At 36.3% G+C, this 21,609-nt stretch overlaps 2 protein-coding genes across 17 annotated transcripts in view; one reads left to right on the forward strand and one right to left on the reverse strand.

Moving 5' to 3' along the window:
- The window catches only part of LOC110983939 (uncharacterized), a 62,933-nt gene extending 61,894 nt beyond the window's left edge, over nt 1–1,039 (forward strand). For all 3 annotated transcript variants that reach the window (XM_022243642.2, XM_087136038.1, XM_022243643.2), the window contains one exon: nt 97–1,039. In XM_022243642.2, the coding sequence (XP_022099334.2) occupies nt 97–308 (212 nt within the window). In that variant the 3' untranslated portion in view covers nt 309–1,039. The remainder of the gene's footprint in view (nt 1–96) is intronic.
- Nucleotides 1,040–4,243: 3,204 nt separating this feature from the next.
- The window catches only part of LOC110983937 (dynein axonemal heavy chain 3-like), a 187,943-nt gene continuing 170,577 nt past the window's right edge, over nt 4,244–21,609 (reverse strand). For 10 of the 14 annotated variants that reach the window (XM_087136025.1, XM_087136030.1, XM_087136027.1 and 7 more), the window contains 9 exons: nt 17,568–17,627; nt 16,869–16,967; nt 16,361–16,543; nt 15,612–15,704; nt 13,461–13,634; nt 12,391–12,501; nt 8,889–8,949; nt 7,945–8,095; nt 4,244–7,645 (listed from right to left, as the gene is read on the reverse strand). In XM_087136025.1, the coding sequence (XP_086992151.1) occupies nt 7,950–8,095; nt 8,889–8,949; nt 12,391–12,501; nt 13,461–13,634; nt 15,612–15,704; nt 16,361–16,543; nt 16,869–16,967; nt 17,568–17,627 (927 nt within the window). In that variant the 3' untranslated portion in view covers nt 4,244–7,645; nt 7,945–7,949. The remainder of the gene's footprint in view (nt 7,646–7,944; nt 8,096–8,888; nt 8,950–12,390; nt 12,502–13,460; nt 13,635–15,611; nt 15,705–16,360; nt 16,544–16,868; nt 16,968–17,567; nt 17,628–21,609) is intronic. The other 4 variants (XM_087136035.1, XM_087136036.1, XM_087136033.1 and 1 more) reach the window with 1 other exon arrangement.

Consider the following 21,609-nt stretch of genomic DNA (forward strand, 5'->3'; position numbering starts at 1 on the left):
CATGATATTGAAAATCTGTCATTTCTGTTCTTTTAAAAGTGTATTACTTCAGTTGTATTTGCAACTTACAGGGTCCTTTGGTCTTCTCTTTTCCAGTGAATGGGAAGACTTCTTGTGGCCACTTTGTGTGCCCATCCATCTATAATCCTATTTGTGGCAGTGGTCATATGACGTTTAACAATGACTGTTCCCTTATTAGGGCACAGCTGTGCATAGATGGTATGAAGGACCTGGTCAAGGTGCATCATGGAGAATGTGAGGACTTTCTTGATATAAAGGCTGACAAAGCAAATAATTTCAATTTGTAATGAAGGCGGGAGTAACAGCTTTTGAGCACACAATATGAATTGTTATGCCACTGAAAGTCCAAACATGTGTGTTGAAGATGGAGCAATAACAGTAACTTAACATTGTAAACAATAACCGAGAATCTGTTTCAAGGGGCACATTTTAGAAATAGACTATTCAATTTTAAAGATAAGAAAATAAATGCAGGAAGGTGTGAATCTGCCATTGGCATTATTATAATTGTTATTATTGTTAGTATTATGTATTTCTAGTAATAAAACAAAGGTTTCTTCAAAAGTACCCTTAGCATTGTAGCTTATCAGATGTAGAAAGGGAGACAACTTGATCATCCTGAGACATAAATTAAATGATCCCAAATTCCATCTTTCTGCCAAAATCTGTGTTGCTGAAATAATTTATCACAAAATGCTGCATATTTATGTTACAGACATGTTATGAAGGTCTTTTCTATTATGGTTCACACTATTCTCATTGTGCAAATGCAAATTTGTTATTTCATGCTAACAAACTTGAAGTTTACATTGAATGTAATGAAGCCACAGTTTGCCTGTGATGTAGAGCATTTAACAAAGAATGAACTACTTTATACCAAGATATTGTTTACGTAAAAGAAGTACTGAGGGGTGCAGTGACCTACTTCAAGAAGTGAAAATTTCTGCTGAACTCATCAGCATGAAAAGTCCCCCCCCCATTTCCTTTTTTAAACAGAAATTGTTTGACCAAAACAAAACCTGGGCCAGGATCAACTCCTTGGGTTTGGGGGCTTCCATCTTAGGGCAGTGTTAATAAAATAACAGATGGAACACGGTCCTCAGTGGCAAAGAAAGTAGAGGGAAGCCATTTGAAAAATGGCTAGGGAACTAAAGTATATGTATCACTTTTCGAGGGGGGAGTTTGTTTTGTGTACACAATTAGACATTTAATTGGCTACCCCCCATGAAAAAGAAATAGAAAAACAATGGTCAAGACAATAATTCAATTTTTGTTTGAGAAACTCCAGGAATATCAGCTTGCATGGTATTGAGGCCTGAACTGTTTGTTTTTACACTGTTCAATGGCACTTGAATTCACTCACTGTATCCCAAGTATGAATTGCCCCCAACATTAAAACAAGTCATTTTAAAAGTGATAATATTTTGAGCCTCAAACAGAAGTTGAGATCTCCAGAGTAACGACAAAACTCTGTTTGTGATAGCGTGTGGAAACCTAGTTTTCCATCCTTTTTGGTTACATTTTCCTCTGTCTCAAAAGTAACAGATGAAGATGTAGCTACTTCATGTAAATGTGTAAACTTCTTTTAGTGTATAAAGGAAAACTTACATGTATTTTATATTGTAGCCAATATTTTGTAGAAGAAATGTGGGTGGTAGGACAGAGTGAATGCTTGAAATTTGTTGTAGGACTTAGAGTTTTACTCTTTCAAGTCTATTTTATATTGATATTTGAATGAAATAAATTACAACTATGCAAGTGTGTCTTTTACATGAGATACTGTGATAAAAGGTATTTGATAAGATCTACTTTTATGTGAAAAATTCATTGCTGATTAGTTTGAAATCAGCTAAGGATTTGGCTTAACAATGCTTGCTTGACTCACTGACCTTAAATTACTCTTGACAATTAAGTTTCTTTTAAGGTGGGTAAAGGAACTTGGTGTTAGATATTAATAAGGTCGACTTCAATATTTTGAAATGTTTGTATGACTCAAAGTTAAGTATTGGTTTTAGAAATGCCAGAGTAGTTTAGTAATGTTAAATGCATAGAATAGAGCTTTGTAGATGTAGCTGTGGAAGTGACCATTTTTGAATCTGTGCTGATTATTTAAAACATTACTGCAATAAATATATCTTTCAAGTGTAAAGTAAACAGCTGACTGCAAGAATTGTTTAAGACAGAATAATGGCATTTTAATCAGTAAATGCCATTTTGGACATTTTGGTATAGTGATGCGTGATCTCATGTCATTCAGTCTTAATAAATGAATGGAGAGATATAATGTTGAAATAAACTTACAAGATAATCGAATTAACCACTTTGTGCCAGGGTGCCCCGTACCCGAGACATTACCTTTATATGCAAAGCTGGGGTGCCTGAAATCAGACAAAGGAGCTTCACTCGGAACAAAAGACCGGGCTGCTAGGAATTGCCAACATTTTTCAGTTGTCAATAGTAAATCCATCATTGTTTTGAATGATAATACCACTGTTTGTGGCATTCAGTGCGAGTGGATTACCAGCAGGAACAAAAGCACTCCAGGGATGAGTGACACACGCTAATCTGGTCTGCATTTGAAAAGACGCCAGCAGCAGACGCCAGTTTCGGGAACTAAAGAAAATTAAGTAACACTGCACAACCTGAGCTTTTACAAGGTGGCAGGCCTGGCTGAAATACTCTGGCATAAATAGATGTCTGTCAGATTAGAGTAGCCACCAGACAGTCATTTGTGTGGGTGTAAATGTCCAGTAAATGAAGTTATGAATTTTTGAGGAATTTTGAAAACGGAAAATCTTGAAAATCCCCCAGATTGCAACTTCAAATTAAACCCATCAGCATCATGGTTAATGGTTCTTAATTCCTCTAACAGGTTAAGTATTGAGGACTGGTAAAGTTAAAAGGGAAAGTCTTAAGTTGACAAGATACATATGCCATCTGCATGAATACTGTCACAGTCATATCACATTGTCAAATTCTTTCTTCCACCTCCAATGACACATGTCCCTGTGGGTCTTCAGACAACCACACATATCCTTTTGAGTGTCCAATTTACAGCCCTCAAATGGTCCTGCTGGCCTTATCAACCTTGACACTAGTGGCTGAGAATTGGTGTTCCTGTGTGATACACATTCACCAATAACAATCTCAAAGTGGATTCATACATTTACATGTATCCCAAGTTTCAATTTAACACATCAGGTCATAGCTTACCAGTGTGATGTGGGAAAACCATTTCTACTATTTAAACCATGACCTTGACCATTGAAGTAAAAACTAATAGCTTTCTGGATGACACCAAGATCAACCCAAACACCAACTTTAAGGTTGCTATGAGAAATCCTCAAGTTATGCTGGGGAAACTATTCCTATTGTTTAACAATAATGAACTTGACCTATGTGGTCTAAAGTTAAGGATTACATCGAGATCTCCATCAAGATCCAACAGGGGCCATGCTCCCCTCAAAAAAGGCACAAATGTTTCGAAACATGTTCAGAGAATGGGGATTTTCTTCTCTTCTTTCCAAATTTAGCCTCACCCCTCAAAAAAGCCATAAAACATTAACTAAAAAAAAAATCTACATCTTCCCTCCCCCCAAAGAAAATGATACAATTACAGTTCACCCAAAATGTTGGTTTGGGATGAATGTACATACCAAGTTTGAAGTTGATACACGTATTCAAAGTCCTCAAATTATAGTGGGAAATTTGATTGCATAGTTGCACACACGTGGCCATACTTGTTTTCAGGTTGTAAGGACTATATATGCACATCTATATGTGTCACAGTATAGACATCATGGGAACCAAAAACATCAGGGGCCACATTTTTGTTCCAATAGTTTTGTATGGAATCGGAAACAAAAGATGTCCACACTATGCAAGAAGGTCAGACTTTCTCTGGACTTACCCATGTCCACAGGCTGTATCCCCTTCTCTGGAAAAGACGTTTAGAGGCATTTTCAATCATCATAAAAGAAGAGGAACACAAGGGGAAACATTTTACAAAAATCAAGCTGAAAAATCGTGTTCCCAGTTCAAAAAAAAATTAGTATTTTTATCAAGGTTTCTTAATTGCACAAACAAAAGAATGTCCACACTTCGTTTGTCATGTAAGTATGGATGTGGGTGTGTTGGGGGAGGTCTTCATCAAAGCCGTTGCTCAATGTTGCTCTCACAATCACATCATACAAACATATGTCCGTTTATGTAAATACATGTATACACACTGATAAAATGGATGAATTTTATTGCTTCTTACAAGTACTCAGGTGCAGAGAAAACATGTATGTATCCAGTACACAAAAACTGACTAAAATGACGAAAATCAATCAAAATCAGAGCAGAGTTTTTGTGCTTTTCAGCAATCCACATTAATTACTCCAAGACCCACAAAAGGCTACAAAATAGATCAGCTGCTTTTTCTGTTAGACTATCCACTAGTAAAACTGCAAACTGGCACACTGGACAGTCTTGTGTACCTAAGAATGTCATTTTGATGTCTGTTACATGTCTGTATTTATGACACAACTTATCTACAGCATTGGGAATATGTTACTTTTGTCTTTAGAGTTTCAATGCTTTCCAAAAGTGCGCTCATAATATGAAACCACAGCAATGAAATTAACAATCCGATTTTATAGCCAAAATCGGGAAGGAAAACAATGTGGTGTATCACCAAATAGACCTATGTATTGATAGATGTCACACTTTGTTTACATGTGCATTACTTTCCTGTGGAGCCAGTGGAGGGCCCAGGGTCCACTGAGCACCATGGGAAAAGCAAACACGTACAAACGTGTGGTGTCATCAGGACAGGGGTTTATTCTTTGTGATAATTAGGAGATTTTCTTGAGGCCACCTTTTAAAAATATAACTTTTGAGTCACTCATCAAGCAGGAATGTAAACTTCAAAATCATTGAAAATTATATCCTTGACTTATTAGAGATTTTTTCCTTTCACCAAGAATGAAATATACTTTATTTAAACCAACAAATTTCTATTAAAAAATCAAGGCACTTATTCAGTTTTCTCAAAAATAGATTTCACATAAATATACACTGTACAAATTATAGGAGCTGTGTCATTCAACATTACGTGCATCACAAACTTGACAGTGTTCACACAACAGTCAGGATCCATGCATAAATATATACAAGATTTGGACAAGAGAATTAAAATTTACAATAAATTACTTCATAAAGATCAATAAATATCAATTGATTCAATCTTCCAATATACTGTATTTATACAGATATATATGAAGTATTAATTTCACACCTATTGTTTCTGCAATGACACCTGTGCACAAGATAATTACTCATGTCTTACAGCATATAACGATACTTAATTATATTAACTTCCCAATCCTGAGAAATATTGTTGTTCATTTAGTGCATCATGTTTGAGTTGGAAAACATTTTTTACAAGATTCATTACAAATCAACAATAATGGACGGGCAGTTAACATACATGTATAAATGTACATGTGCATGTACATAGTTATAGAAACGACTCTTAAAACAGCAGCACATAGTAACTATACAAATGTGATTGTGAATGAAAGGTGTCTCACCAGAATTCATAATGACATGCAAGTCTTACTGAGATTTCATCTCCCAGGAAATAGGTTCTGTAACCTTAGACACATACTCACATTTGCACTGACCTTCATTCATTTACTTTTCTACAAACTGAAGTGCCAATGTACCTGTAAGGAAAATAACAATGCAGTGCAAGTCTTTCAGAGCATCTGAATTTCACACAATGGAAATAATGCTTGTGGGGAACAAACAAAACCAACAGCCAAGAGCTATGTCTGTTAACTGGAAAGAACACAGGACTTTCCTGCATTTGGATTTTCTATGGGTTTAGATTTTGTTTTAGCAATATGCTGTTAGGTAATGACAAACACAGACAATGTTTTAGTTTTAAGATTTAGACTAAAGAATAAGAAAAAATTAAAAACGATCCAGCAAAGTCATCAAACACTACGGTGATGCCAACAGTTTTTTGGAATACAAAACTGTGTGCAAAGTACACTGCATATGTGTATATAACTGGGTCATTCCAGAAATTCAGGAGGCCAAAAGTGTGACTTTTTGTGTCCCCTGTTACACCTGAACTGTGTAATTCAACATGAATATATCATTGAAACTGATTTCAAACTATTTCTAGTTGTTTGACAGGTAATTTTCATTAATTCATCATTCTTGGAAATTACAGAATGTGTTCTGAACTTAAAAAATCACGTCAGATGTGACAGAAACATGAAAAAATTGGATCCAAATTTATAGAATTACATAACTATACTTTCTTAAGCATATGAAAGCTATATCCCTTACTAACTCTCCACGTCACGTGTCAGCCATTTAAGCCATGTTGTAACAAACAGTTTGAACAATATATACACATAAAAAATAGTATTCTATAATGTGGGACACTGGAATCACAGTTAAGAAGTTTGAGAAACTGTTAGCAGCTTCTAATTGCATTCAAAATGCTTCTACCCAACATTTAAAAATACAAACGATTATCTCACTGCACGTTTTGATTCTATTTCATAACTAGTTAGACTTGCATACCCTGTGGGTTTTTAGGGAGTTCACATCTAAAACATTTAAATCTGTCTCACAACCAAACAGTTACTTTTATTTTCCTGTCACAATATTATTTGCCAAACCAATGATAAGGTCATAAGCTAATGTTTTTCATAATAAAGTGCAATGCTAAATTAACATTAACATTTCTAAAATGTAAACACAAAGTAAAAGAGGATTTTTCCCCAAGAAAAAAACACACAAGAAAAGAACAAATCTGCCCCAACCAAGAACACACAAACCAAATCAAACTAAACCAAACAAAACAAGACGTAAATTCAAATTATTCCATCCTTCTCTGATCAACAAGATCAAGTGACATACTAGTGAAAATAATACCCTAACAAATGCTGGTAATTTTCATGTTGACAGATTATGGAGGATCAATATTGCTTGTGACTGGTTTTCCTCTTTGACATAGGTTGTACATACATGTTAATTTTTAACAGTGGTTCCAATTTCTCCTCCATTTTGGGACAAATGCCATAGAAGGCTAGGGTCCTACTGAACCCAATTATTTACTAATACTTTTTCAAAATAAAAAGATGTCTACGTTCAAGCTATCTTGTAACAAAGATACTGACATATTAGGACACGACAACAGTTGGACAGCTATCAAAGTATACAGCAATGGCACAGTAAACTAACTTATATAAATATTATTTGCGTTGTGTCTGCTGATAAAAGTTAAACCAGTTTCAAACCATTCACATTTGTACAGAAAAAGCTACAGAAGTTTCATGATGTTATCAACTCCTATTCTAATATAAGCAAATTGCTATCACAGCTTATTCCATGAACAACTTTGAAAGCTGTCACTTGTTCTTACATATTTTGTAAACATCAACATTTCTTGGAAAGATTGCTCTGCAATACAAACTGTACGATGAGCATAAAGTTTCATCTTCTGAAAATAGCTCCATCAATTTGTGACCATGCTTATCATTATCCAACCATGCATATGGTATTTATCTTACTACCCAAGTTGTCCAGTGAGGATTCTGTTGCTGGTACCTCAATTTTCCTGACACAAAAAAATTACATATCAATGAAAATCAATGCAAATTTTATATTGAAAGAGAATTCAGAAAAGAGAAGAAAGGTCAAAACACTAGAAAGACTGAAGGAGGTGGAAATGTCATGTCCCAGAGATGAGCAAATATCTTGCTAAAACAAAATCCATGAAATCCAATAAAATGAGTGATACTTATTTGTATAATATATTTACAATATTTAAAAACCAAATCCATGTTATATATGAAAATTAACGTTATTTGGATTCACACACTGGGGTATTACGTAAGGGGGATAGAGTAGGTGTACCTGAATCAGTCGTCCAGCTGACACAGCATGGCTACACCTCGATTGACCCAATGATTAGTTGGACAGTCAGATGCTAACTCAACAAACAACACAAAGTTGGTGGAATGACCGGTAGTGGACAGAGTACCACGTCTAGCACTGGTCTTATAAACTAGATGAAAGAAAACCAGAATCAATATTTCAAGTTGACTAGGACTACTTTGAGCTGGAACTGAGCACCTCACTTGGATTTTTGCTAAATGTGCACTAAAGTATGAGCTCACTTGTATGCTCTCATTTAACTGTTCCTATTTTCACTGTTCATATTTTCATATTTTAACTGTTCACACCTAGTTTATAACTGTCCCTAGGACAATGAAACCAGTAAAAGAAATTGTCCGGATGCAGTTGCAATTTCATTAGATTGTTTTAATGACACATGAAGATGTTTCCATGCAATTATGAAAGTGAAAAACATGGCTCATGCTCAATAGGCTGACACTCCCGTGATCTTATCACTGAAGAAAAGCACAGTATGTGAGAAGGTGTTTTGCTACAGGGCATATTCCTGGCCTGGTTTAAATTCAAGTTTGTTTTAAAAGAATGGTCAAGCATGTCCCTAAACCATCATCAAGCAAGCAGGTAAACTGTCATAACATATCCAATAAGATTTTCAGGTCATGCACAGCCAAAAATCTTACTCATGGGGATTTTGTCTAGGTACACAGTGAACACCCTACAATTAAACTGTGTTTACATTGTTGTGCAACACACTAAGTTTATAATGATGACTAAGTATAAAGTGGGTCTTGGAGGCAAGACACATGCCATACCCAACAATGTGTGAGGCAAACCTGCCTGCCTTCAGCACTCTGTTTAGCCTATAAATCAAACAGGGAAGACCTTGAGTGACAACTTCTACACTTACTCCTGACTGAATGCTCAGCCTTGGAAGGGTTGCTTACCTGGGCATGAGTAGGTGCTCTTCTGTTCAAACGATGATCTCTCACCAGGTTTGATCCAGATCTAATGGTAGAAGTCAAGGAACCAAAACTTCATCAAATAAAACCTCTGAATCATGTAACGCTGCTTCCAAGGGTCAGATATTCTTGGTTTCCAGGCCCCCATGTGTTATTTACTGCTATCCCTCCCTGCCAAACTCCCTTATCCCACACCTGTAGACAGAAGTACATGTACCTTCCAACAGAGCACAGTTCTCATAAAGTATCATTGTAAAGGCTCCAGCACAGCATTACTTTTTTTAATATTTCTATGATTCCAGCAACTCCAGCACACTGAACGTACAACAAAAGGTTGAAAATATTAAATCTTTTCAAATTCTGTTCATTTGCTTGATATAATACTTTCCAAAAAAGGTAAACAGTGATGGCACTTTTTGGGGCTGCCACTTCTTAATTTTTTCATCGTTGTTCGTATTTTTACATCGTAATTTTTCTCCATTTTTCTTAGCCATCAATATTTACATTGTATTTGCTGTAATTGGTAAGACATTTGAATTTTTTTCTGTTGTAGTTTTAATCTTTTATTAGTAGCTGTTATTAGATTCCCAACTATTACTTTGGGTCCAGCATTGCCCCTCCGGTTGTGTGTATGTATTAACATATATGTATAAGTACCACAACCACCATGATTCTGTATCACCTGTATTCATCACATGTTGCAACTGATTGGATTCTTTAGCAATACCGAAACTATCAGAGACAGTAGTTATGTAAGACTACATTTTGGAATATTTCATGCCCCCATTACAGTTCATTCAGGGCTCCATTTAGTGTAGAAGTTACTCTGTACCTGATTTGATTCATCTAAGATGCCATTACTTAAATGGTCTAAATATGGGCAAACTAGTCTGGTTATACCTGGTCACGACTCTCCGCAGGACATTACTATAGTTATGGATGCTCTGCTCAATCCAGATCCAACAAGTATATTGCGCACAGGCAACAGTCTTAAAAGTTGTAGTTCTGCGAAATATTGCTTGCTAGTAAATGGAATTAAAAGCTATACCTGCAGTCAATTGTTCAGACATCAAACAACTTATAATTGCCCTTTTACAACTGAATGGTTTCAAACCCTGAAAGCAAATGTGATTCTTTGGTTCAGGGGAAGGTGATCAGGTCGAGGCAGGACTGGTACACATGTAAAATTCCAGTTCCTTTTGGCTATACACCAAATCATGTTTATGACTGCGATCACAAAAACAGTGCCTCTGTCTTCACTCCTATAATGGTACAACCTACAGAGGTCTCTGAAAATCTTCTAAAAACTTTGTATTTTGACTGCTGGATCTCTAAAAACATATAGACTGATTTTGTTGCACATGCTATTAACGGCAAAGCTGATCTGTTTGCTGTCACTGAGACATGGCTTACAGACGTGGATGTAGCCCATAGGGTTGAAGTTATACTCCTCCTGGTTTTAGATTATTGGATCATCCTCAGAAGACTCCAATTGGGGGAGGAATTGCTGAAGTTTTCAGAGAACAACTTCATGTTTAAGAAAATTGTTGGAGGGGGAGTGGGGTCATTGGAGTATTCAGAATAGTCTGTTGCAACTAATTCCAACAAACTAAGATTAGTTATTATCTAGAGACCACCTTACTCTGTAAACCATCCTTTTACAATCTACCAATTTGTCAGTGAGTTTGCCGACTATTTGGAAAGGATTGTCTTATCTCGTGAATAATCGGCGATTTCAATATTCATGTTGACATTCCTGATGACTCCAACACTAATCAATTTTTTTTGTGCTTCTTGAATCTAAGGGTCTACAGCAACACATCAAGAAGCCTATGCACGAGATGGATCACATTTTAGATGTTATTACCCAACAATCAGAAACTGTTTTGGGAAATTGTATTCGGGGCATCAGAAATTGGATGCTGCATGGTAGGCTATTGATCAATGATGCTAAGTGTGAATTCTTCATTATTGGAAAAAGGCGACAGTTGCAGAAAATAAACATTTCTGTAATCCTTCCATCCAGGTACGTCAGGAATTTGGGATAATGGTTCAATTTGGAAATGATAATGGACCCCACATCTCCAAGGCTTGTTCTGCAACATTTTTCCACCTTCACAATGATAAGCGCATCAGAAAATTCCTCTCTCACGATTCTCTTTCAGTATTAATTCATGTATTTGTGACCAGCCGTTTACACTACTTTAACAGTCTTTTGTCCGGTTTGCCAACAGCACAGATAATGAGATTACAGCAAGTCCAAAATGCTACAGCTAGACTTCTTATGAATACATCCAAATTTCAACACATAACACCAATATTGCGTCACCTCCACTGGTTATGTGTTTTGTAGAGAAATAACTTTGAAATAATTTTGTTAGCATACAAAGCCATACACGATCTTGCTCCTAGCTATTGACAGGATATCGTCATTATGAAAATGGAGTCTAGATATCAACTCAGGTTCGCAAACAACAGCCCTTTGTTAAGTTATCCTTGTGGTAAAATGTTACCTACACTTCATGACAGAGCATTTACAATAGCTGCTCGTTTGTTGTGGAATGCCTTGGCATGGCACATTCAGAGTGAACAGAGTCTTGTCGTTTCCAAATGTAAAGTTAAAACTTGTCTTCTTAATGATGCATTTGCACGACGATGTAGCACTGCAAGATATTTGATTTTTATCAGTTTTATCTGGTAGGTTTATTATTTTTAGTTTTAATGTAGGTTCACCTATGATTAAATAATTTTAGTGTCACAATGTCTGGTAGTTAGCTCTCTTATAGCCTAGGTAGGGTTAGAGGTGTTTGTACCCGGGAAAGATCGAGACATCACCGATGCCAACAGGGGTAGGTCTAGGTAAAATATTTCACCCTGTTGGCAGGACTGACGTCTGCCCATACTGCGGTTTGGGTACTAGTGAGTTGACATTCATTTATTACTTAAATATCCATTTAATTCCTTAAGTTGTACCTGTACTGCACCATTGATCATTTTTATGGAAACAGTGCATTATAAATTTTCAATTGTTATTAATTATTATTTTTATCCACTCATAACTTCTAGCTATGAAGCATGTACAATTTGGTGAAGGCCAAATGTAAACAGTCCAGGATTCAGACATGCATCTTTGTACAACCAGTTAAAACTTCATATTTTGAGATTTATGCCATTGAAATTACAGTAGATTTGGGGGCTTCAATCTGCTCAGTGAGATCCTTATCTGTTTTACTTTCTTCTATAATGATAAAATCCAGATGGGAATTCTGATATTTTGATGTTTTTTTATAGCAGTCCTCTAAATCTAACTCAGAGAGAATTTTCATATACATGTATTTGCAAAGCTACATCCTAAACAACTGCACATGTTCCCGTTAGTAAACATTTTCTTCATATCTCGCTATTGGATTAACCCCTCCCACAAAAAAACAAACCTTTAAAGTAGCCATATTGCATAAGGATTATTCTGATCAGTACCAAAGGATACAACAGGCAGCATATCATACAGGATTTTGGGTAAGGACTCGGCAAGAAGTTTCCTGGACCGATCCCATCTGGCTCCCTCAATGAATAAACCTTTAATATAGACTCCATCCACCTGAAGAAGACAAGGTAAGAAAATTCATGTCAAGTATCACAGTCTCTATTTTGTATGAGATCTGTCTACAATAATAACACTGTTTATACTTGAACTCCAGTCTGTGACATTTTCTGTGACAAATAATTGCCAAATACCAATTGATTGAGTAAGCTGGTATCAAAAACATGCACTAACATGTCAATGAATTAATTACACAATTCACGGACACTTGTTTCCAGTGCAGATGCACACAACTTTGTCACCAAAGCCAACCATGAATAGGCTTCAACAGGCCCCGGCTAATCAGGCCAGAACTAGCTTACATATGTCAACATCTGCTGGGGATAGTGATTATTTTGCTATCCATCCTGTGACGTATATCAGAGGAAATGGTGACCCCTTTACAATGACCACTAGGTATATGTACTGCATTACAAACACACAATGGATATTATCAGTTACCCATCTCAGTAACAGTATTTTAAGTAGTAATTACCATATAACCACATACTTGTTAGACTAATAACACATTGTATATATCAAACAATGAAAGATATTAGGAGTTGGCTGCTTTCTTGTTTAAATGCCACTTAAGAAAAACCTGCAATAGAAGCACTAGAATCTGGGGCAGTGTTGGGTATGATCTAGCTTACTTAAAATGCTGTACAGGATAAAACACCTGTACATCTCAACCTAAAACAGCACAGGGTTCCAAAGCTTTTTTTTAATTGGTCACAAACAATTAGCGCTATAATTCTTCTGACAGATTCCAATGAGCACAACTTAAGTGTTCAAATAGAGCTTTTACACATCAATTTATTGTGTCTTAAAAAAAGGCGTGCAGAGTAGTATCAATTTTGAAATAAAACAGCCCAATCCAACCACTTCATTTACTTGTGCTCAGATTAAAGAACCCAAGGACTTGATGTAAAGTAGTTGTAACTATTTTAAGCTGAAAGCATTAATGAAACACTTACTGGTCTGCTGGGCATGGATGTTTCCAGATCCATTACTTCAAACTGGAAGCCCAACTGGTCGATAGGGATCTTATATTTCCTGGCATAGTTCTGCATGCTTCCTGTCAAGAAAGACTGGGTGAAGTAGAATCCTGACATCCAGAAGACAGATGGCATACCTGACTGGATCCAGTCCTGTATGAAAACACAATTGTGGAAGACGATGACTTGATAATTGATGAAAAATAATTAAAGTGGATTGGTTAACAACATATAATAACAACAGCATTTGTAAGTGTTCTGGGAAAAGCTATCAAAACTAAGATATATGGCTTACTGTACTCAAGATTGACTGACCAACACAGTGACAGATGACTGGCTTGAGTGGAGTTTCTGAATTATTGAGTCAGTGAAAGATACAGGGTATGCTCAGACATTGGAAAAGTTTATCTGAATTACATTGCCCTTGAGCTGAATTTAGATAGAAGTCCTTAATTTGAAATATGCTCATGTTCAGACCAGAAAATTACGCCAGCACTGCCCACTCTACCAGATGAAAATGTGGCTCAAGTTACCCACGAAACCAACTGTAGTTACCTCCAGCTTCCTGGGGTTCAGGTTATGAAAGCATGCTTGCAAGAAAACACTGACTGGCTGGCTGCACCCCATGAATGGCGTTCCAGCAAGGCCGCTGCATGCATGTCATTGATTGTATGTGTGCATACTTTACAGTCATTTGCAAAATTTTAGGACCACCCATACAAACTGCATTAACCTGAAGAAAAACCAAACTTAAACCAATCAATCATGGCAACTAATGTTTATTTTCAATGTGTAACCTTAGTATCTTGTTTAACAGCTATTTGACAACAGTTCCAAGATTTGAAATGTTAGCAGTCTAATATGTAGTATGCCCACTTTATTTTTGATTACTTAGACTGTTTTTTTACCCATGCTGCCTTACAGACAAAAATGTCATACAAGACCTGCCTTTGCAAAAATTTCATTCAAATGGGTATATAGCACTACACTGATGTTATGAATCACTGTAAAAACATGTGAATTAATTAGTGAGACAATGTAATGCAGTCTCAGTGACAGAAAGACCAATAAAATTCCAGGTGATCTTAAACTTTTGCAAATGACTGTACAACACATCATCGTTTGACAAATAATAATAACCGTTCCTCCAGAGTAAGTTTGATAGGTAAAAATGGTTTATTTGTGAGTGCTACCAGTGTTTGTTGAAATTATGTAAAAACAAATGGGTAATAAGCACGTAAGAGTGGCTGAATAATAAAGTGACAATGTTAAGCGTAAAGCTGTGTGAATGCAATCATGCTTGTCTGCCCTTTTACATTGTTTCTAGGTCTGAAGAAGTGTTTACCATCAAAGCTATCCATGCATATTGCTATCCACGCCCTTGTGTCTTGAAAAAAGCCTATGCAAAAATATAGGCGTGTGTAGTATTCCTGTCCAAACAGTAGTTTGGACAGTGTAATTTGGAGACAAGATGTTTCCAGAATCATGACAGTACATGTAGACTGACTTTGTCGATTTGAGCTGCATGGATTTTAGATTCACTTTTTCAGAAGCAATGATTTCAGGTGAAAATGGCAGGTATGTTCATACTTTCAGTTATGTGTTTTGTGTACAAATCATGTAGGCATAAGTACAGGTAAAATGATGTCCGTGATCGCCAGCCATGAACACTGCGTGCAGGACTTACTTACGTAATGATCAATGTGAATAAATTACTCCAGGAAGTCAAGTCAAATGTTACTTTGCATTCAAATGTTACTTCACGGCTTGTTCAAGCAGGGGAGATTATCATAGGCTCAGCTTACACTAATTCACCATTTTTGAGATTCCAAGTAGGCACAACCTTGGTGCTATTACTTACCCAAAACAGATATGTTTAAATTAACCACTATTTGGCACCTTGCCTAAATGTAACCAAGGTGGAGATAAACAGTTCTCTTTTTAGAATTCTTTTCAAAATGTTTTGAACAGAATACAACTTTCATGCACGAAAAACATTTAACTTGTATGCAGCAAAAGAAAAAAGTCAAGGGCTAATCCAATAAGATTAAGGTAAGAATATCTTCGCAGGATTATGTTCACTAACAAAGAAGTCCAATACAACTAATCTACATTACAAAATACGTGTACCTTGAAAAACTGCAATCTGGCCATCAGATCTGTGATATAGCTTCCTAGAGGTTTCAATGATGGATAAGACTTAGCTGCCCATATGGCTGGAACCTAATGACAGAAACCATGAGCTTGGTTAGAAGTTTGGTCTAGCAAGAATATTAACTATTATGGCAAAAAGTTGACATTTTCAATCATACTCAAAAGGACCATCAGGTCCCACGTAACCTACTGAATTCATGCAAGATTAACTGTATTCAAAATAACTAAATAAGTAAAACATACTAAGTATTAAGAACATGAATGTCTTTTTAATGCAACTGGGCTATTGTGTTAGATAATTACATGTAGTACATTAATTACAGCTTCATAAATTAAAAAAAAAATTGCATCATTTTGTTCAGAAATCTAATCAAGAATTTTTCAGTCTTAAATTTTGACTCAAATAATATTTAGTGTTGCAAGAAGAAGCTACAGAAGAAAGAACGGTCGGTAGATCCAATAAAATCATACCCCCCAAATCAGAGCAAATAATCGAAAAGTCTTTTAAACAGTGGGCCATAATATATTTTCTGCAGCAGCTCAAAATTAGTACACATTGTTCTCTACCCTCATAGGTATATGTTTATAATCCTGGCTGGGGCACTAGGAGAGAAGCAATGACAGTATTCTTAGCCAAGTAACACAAGCATGATGGTATCTATGGGCATGAACCTATACACATGAGCCAAACTCAAAACCTCTGTCTGCTCAGTCAATTATCATACCTTGCCCACCATCATGCTACTGAAGACATCTTCCAGGTCAGCTGACATGACCACCAGTCCCTTCAATGCCCTCCTGATGTCCAGCAAACTGCTACGGATGACGGTGATCAGCCGATCAAACCGTATCAGCTCCTGAACCAGCACAGTGTTCATTGATTCCTCATAGCGGACAGGAAACTTGGTCTACAAATATAAACCAGCACAAGACCGCAAAACAGTCCGGTCAATTTGTTTGTTTATTCTTGTGTATTTCTTTTGTGCTTCTGTATACATTATTTCAAATAAATACATAAAACCCAAGGAAAATGTTCTGGAGAGAGTCAATGAGATTCTGGCTGCAATGAATTCAGCTGGAGAAAAATGCTTTTTGAATTTCTCACCTTTTCCTGATAAATGGCTTATTTCCAAGTCATCATTCATATAACACAGTAAATGGAAGATGCTGATATGAACACAACAATCACTCAGGAATTTTGAAGTTCACTGGCCATGATGAGAGGTATCTTACCTTGACTTCTTCCGCATTAAAGTTGGGAGGGATTTTGGAGAGGATATCAGTTGCCAAGTCTTCAATGATCTGTTGAGCAGTTCTACCTACTCCAGATGCCTGTTATGATCAACAAATATATGATCAACAAACATGAATTTCCTGGAGCACTAGGAAAAAGGTCTGTTCTTAATGTTTCACACTCTGACAAGAGCTTTAAGGTTCTACTGTTTGAGAATACAAAGCAAACATAAAGATATTAATTTAATTTTAATCAAATGACACCGACTTGAGAATAAATACAAATAAAAAGCAGGCTAAAAGGAATCAACATACATGGCTGTCCACACTAATTATTTTCCAAGAAAAAGAAAATACATAATTTAGAAAGTTTAGGAAAAAATTTTAATGGTAAAAAGTGGCATTAAAAGGAAATAAGTTTAAGAGAAGTGATATAAAATGAAAAAGGTTGTCACTTGCTTACATTACCAAATATGAAAGTACCTAATAAGGAGTAAGCACCAAAAAACTGACTAATCAAACTATACTTCCACAAATAAGCATCAACAGCAAGGCGTGCAAGAACATGGGGCAATCTAATAATACATTCTTGTATTTCATCAGTATTTCAATCAGTAACCCAAGAACATATTCCTTTTGTCTAACAGTTACTGTTATCTCTGATAAACAGGAATATTCTGTTGGTTAGCCACTGTCTACCTGATCCTTGCGTTGACTTCTTAGTACACGTTCAACACGACTTGAGCCATCGCGTGGTGTCTGTGCGAGCACAGCACAAATAGCAACACACGCACACAGAAATGGTGAGACAGAGACAGCAAACACAGCATGTGAAGCAAAAAAAGAACACAAAAATAGTTAGAGGGAAAGTTTGGCAATGATTAGTTACGGTGACTGACTGTCAGAATAAGCTCATAACAGTCACAAAAACACGTGCCACAGCCTGCTTCATGTACAGAACACTGTTAATGCCAATTAGTGTTACATCTGAGACATCTTTGAGAAAGCAGCAGAGACATTAGGCTTGGTCATCAGAAATTTGCCAAAGTTTTTGAACAGAAGCAGGTTGAACTTTGCATGTGACAGTTCAAGTAACTTTGATACAGCAAATCAAACATTGACAGTGTCTGAGCACATCTGTTTTATAGTTTCACCTTTGAAACATATTCTACTAAGTGAGTTTCAGAGAACAGCATCTTCGTAAGAATCTACACAGGGTAATGAAAATGTGGACTTGGAGACTAGGACCCTCTTTGTAATACTTAAAAAAATACTCTTTGCATTGATTGTATCAAACAGTTAAAAACCTCCAGAACAATATCAAATAAAACGATTCAACTTAAGTGAAAGTTCGAACTCTTTGCAAAATTAACCTACTTTACTTGGGCAATATCTCCAAAACTATCAATAAAAATGGAAGCTTTATATCTTTACTTTGAGTTTCCTTTGTTTTTATGCTAAACTGAGGCAATTTTGCATCAATGCTGTTTCTTGGAAACCGGACAAAGAGAGCACAATCTATTGGTTTCCATATCAACAGGCCTATTGAAATGTCACTTTTTTCAACAGTGATGAGGCATACTATTGCTTTCTGTTGAACAATTTGAATGGGACAAAATTCAAATGATGACAGAATTTGATAACATTTCACTACAAAGTGCCACAGATTTTGCCATTGTTCTTGCACAGATACTTGCAAAGATATAAATGATTATTCAGAATTCAAGTAAGTCTAAAACTTAACAGCCAAAGCAGCAAAATGAAAAAGGCATTTAGACTTATTTTTCCTGGCATTCACACGACAAACTTTAGTGAAAAACACCATAAAACTAAAAAAACAGATACAGTAAAAAAATAAAAATACAATCAACAAAAACAAGTAAAATAACACAACAAACAATTTTATCACAGCAAACAGGAAAATATACTGAATGTGCTACCTCAGCAGTCTGTACGGCATAAGTTTCCATAGCAACAGGTTGCAGTATAACAATGACCATCACAAGTTGACATGAGCATTATGGTGGAAAAGGAGAGAAGAATGGTTCAAACACAAAAATGCCTCACAGAGATTTCGACCATTTAGGAACTTTAAAAAAAAAAGGTAGCTCCCACTGAGAAGAACAGACAATTCAACAATTAACGTAGATACAGCTATTAAATTTTCTTAAAAAAGAATCACATCTTGTAACGTCCAAACAGAAATTCTGCTAATCAAGAAAATACTATTATATTATTGACAAATGGTTGAGGTTATTTCATGTGACCAAATTTTACAAAGTATTCAAAGTCTTCACAACGGCTTAAAGCTTTACACCCAGTTTGATGATTTAGAATAAAAGGCAATTGTGAAAAGGCATTCCCTCCAAAATATTCTCCTCTGGGAAAAGAAATTGAAAGTCAAGTGATATGTTAAAAAAACATATTCAGACTAACACTGGAGACTAGCATCTAATCACAGATAACAACTAAAGTGATTGAAGTCTGTTCTTTAACTTTTAGTCATATATTAACCTTTAAATCTCATTAAGATTAGCTCAAACCAACTGAATCAATCAATGAACCAATCACATTAAAAGACCACTGTGGAAAGATATGTGTGCTATGTCATAAAAAATGTGGAATTGTCTGGGAACAAACTCAACAAAAATGTGCAATGTTCGACTAATCTGCAAACTATATGTACCAATAAGACAAAGCGCACCTTGCACTTACCACTATCTCTATATAGCATGATGTAAAATGTTGTGTGCACTTCAGTAGCCCATTTCACAAAATCTCACAAAATGTAACTTTGCAGCACAATACTTTATTGCTTATAACACAGGGACCATGTCATGAAGACTAGGCAATGTACATCACGAGCACTCCAGCAACAGATTATGGGACTACCTTTTTGATGATTTTGTAGCAAAATTTGGATCCAATTCTTTAAACTATGGGTAATAACCTTTTATTAAAAGGTTTACACAGTTGCATGCAGGATAGCCACCAAAGGCATTTGTACAGCAGCATACAGATATATGATGAACAATGTCCCAGAATGCAATGCAAAATTCAATTATTAATTCAAATTCAAAACTGACTTAAATGTATGCACAGAGTTTGCATAATTTTTTGTGCACAAGCTTGTGGCATTTGAATGTTTGGGTAACTGCACATGGGTACTTGAAGCTCCACATGATGGGGTGGAAGACAATGAAGGTTTGTATATACACTATTGAAAGCTTGGAAATTATGTTTTAAGTTTGATTTGAAACTAAAACATGCTGATGAACTGTAGCCAATGTCACGAAACTTTATGCAATGGTGTAATTCCACTTACACCACGTTTTATTGCATAAGTTGCGCAAAAAATTAAGACAGATTTCACAAGACTTACCCACTGTGTGAGTGCACACGTGACTTACGCAACGAATTATGGCATAATTACACAGTCATTTTGGGTGATGAAAGTTGTGCCAAACAAAGCGAAATGAACGATTTGACTAGCTTATTGTGTTTGGTTAAGGCTTGTCATTGCTGAACTTAACTAGGCTTACAGGAGAAACAAACAGCTTTGTTATAGAAGGTAATAAGAAAACTGCAAGATTTTTTTGTCCGGTTCCAACGAAGAAAAGACAAAAACTTGTTTAAAATGGCAGGCTGAAGTGATTCAATGACTGTTTGGTGACAGCTGTTACATTGGAAAGGAACAGCCATCGTAAAATCCGTTTTGTCCTCATCCAAGAAATTTAACATCATTAAAATGTGGTGCAGCTACGTAACTTTTTATGAAATTGATCGTAAGTATATAGAGCAGCTACGGCATAAATTTGTGGCACACGGCTTACACAGGGTTCAAAGTTATGCCAGGTTTCGTGAAATCAGCAACAGGTTTTGAACCTGCAGTGGACTCAAGGAGCAGTATCTGTCATATCTGCTAGCAGACTATACGTGTGAGCTTAGTTTTATGATTTTCATATACAATGTGTGCTCATTTTGTTATACTGAATGAAAGTTATATAATTCAAAGATCCTAACTTGTCTTGATAAAGTATTGTTTAGTTCTTGCATTTTGATAATGAATGGTGTGCGTTTTCCATATTGTACTTGTACATATAGCCTTAAGTCTTAATCAGCCTTAATTGATTATACATTATGAGAAAGACAATCAAACATAACAATCAAACATCTGCTCTTTTATAAGACTTAAAGGTTTTCATGGTGAAAGAAACTAGATCTATAGTAAAGATTGCGGTAACACCATGTATTTATCTCTTCTTTGAGTATGTGTGGTTCTGAGAAGAACCGGGGAATAACTCGATGTTTCGAACAGTGTACAGAATTCCTTGCCAATGCGGCAAAGTGTACATCGGCGAGACGGGCAGGGACCTCCCTACCCGAATCAACGAGCACAAAGCCCATGGTAGGAAGGGAGAGCTGGAAAAGTCATCAATAATTAAGCACTCCCACACTGAAGACCATCAAATCAACTGGAGCCAAGCTGAACTTATCACCAGCATCGAACGATGGTATCCCCGCCGCATTAGAGAAGCCATGGAAATCATCAAGCACGACACAGTTCCCCAAGACATCGGCTTCAACATCAGCGATATCTGGCGCCCCATCCTCACATCCCAGTCCAATGGGTCTCCTATACCCTAGGACTCCCTAGTTAGGTTTCCCCCTCAGTCAGCCTATGGGTCTCCTATACCCCTTGGCACCCAGCTATTCACTCTCCCAATGCCAACTCCAACTG

Source organism: Acanthaster planci, linkage group LG04, assembly GCF_054643075.1.
Source record: "Acanthaster planci isolate LZ-2023a linkage group LG04, COTS_SCS, whole genome shotgun sequence".
Lineage (NCBI taxonomy): Eukaryota > Metazoa > Echinodermata > Asteroidea > Valvatida > Acanthasteridae > Acanthaster > Acanthaster planci.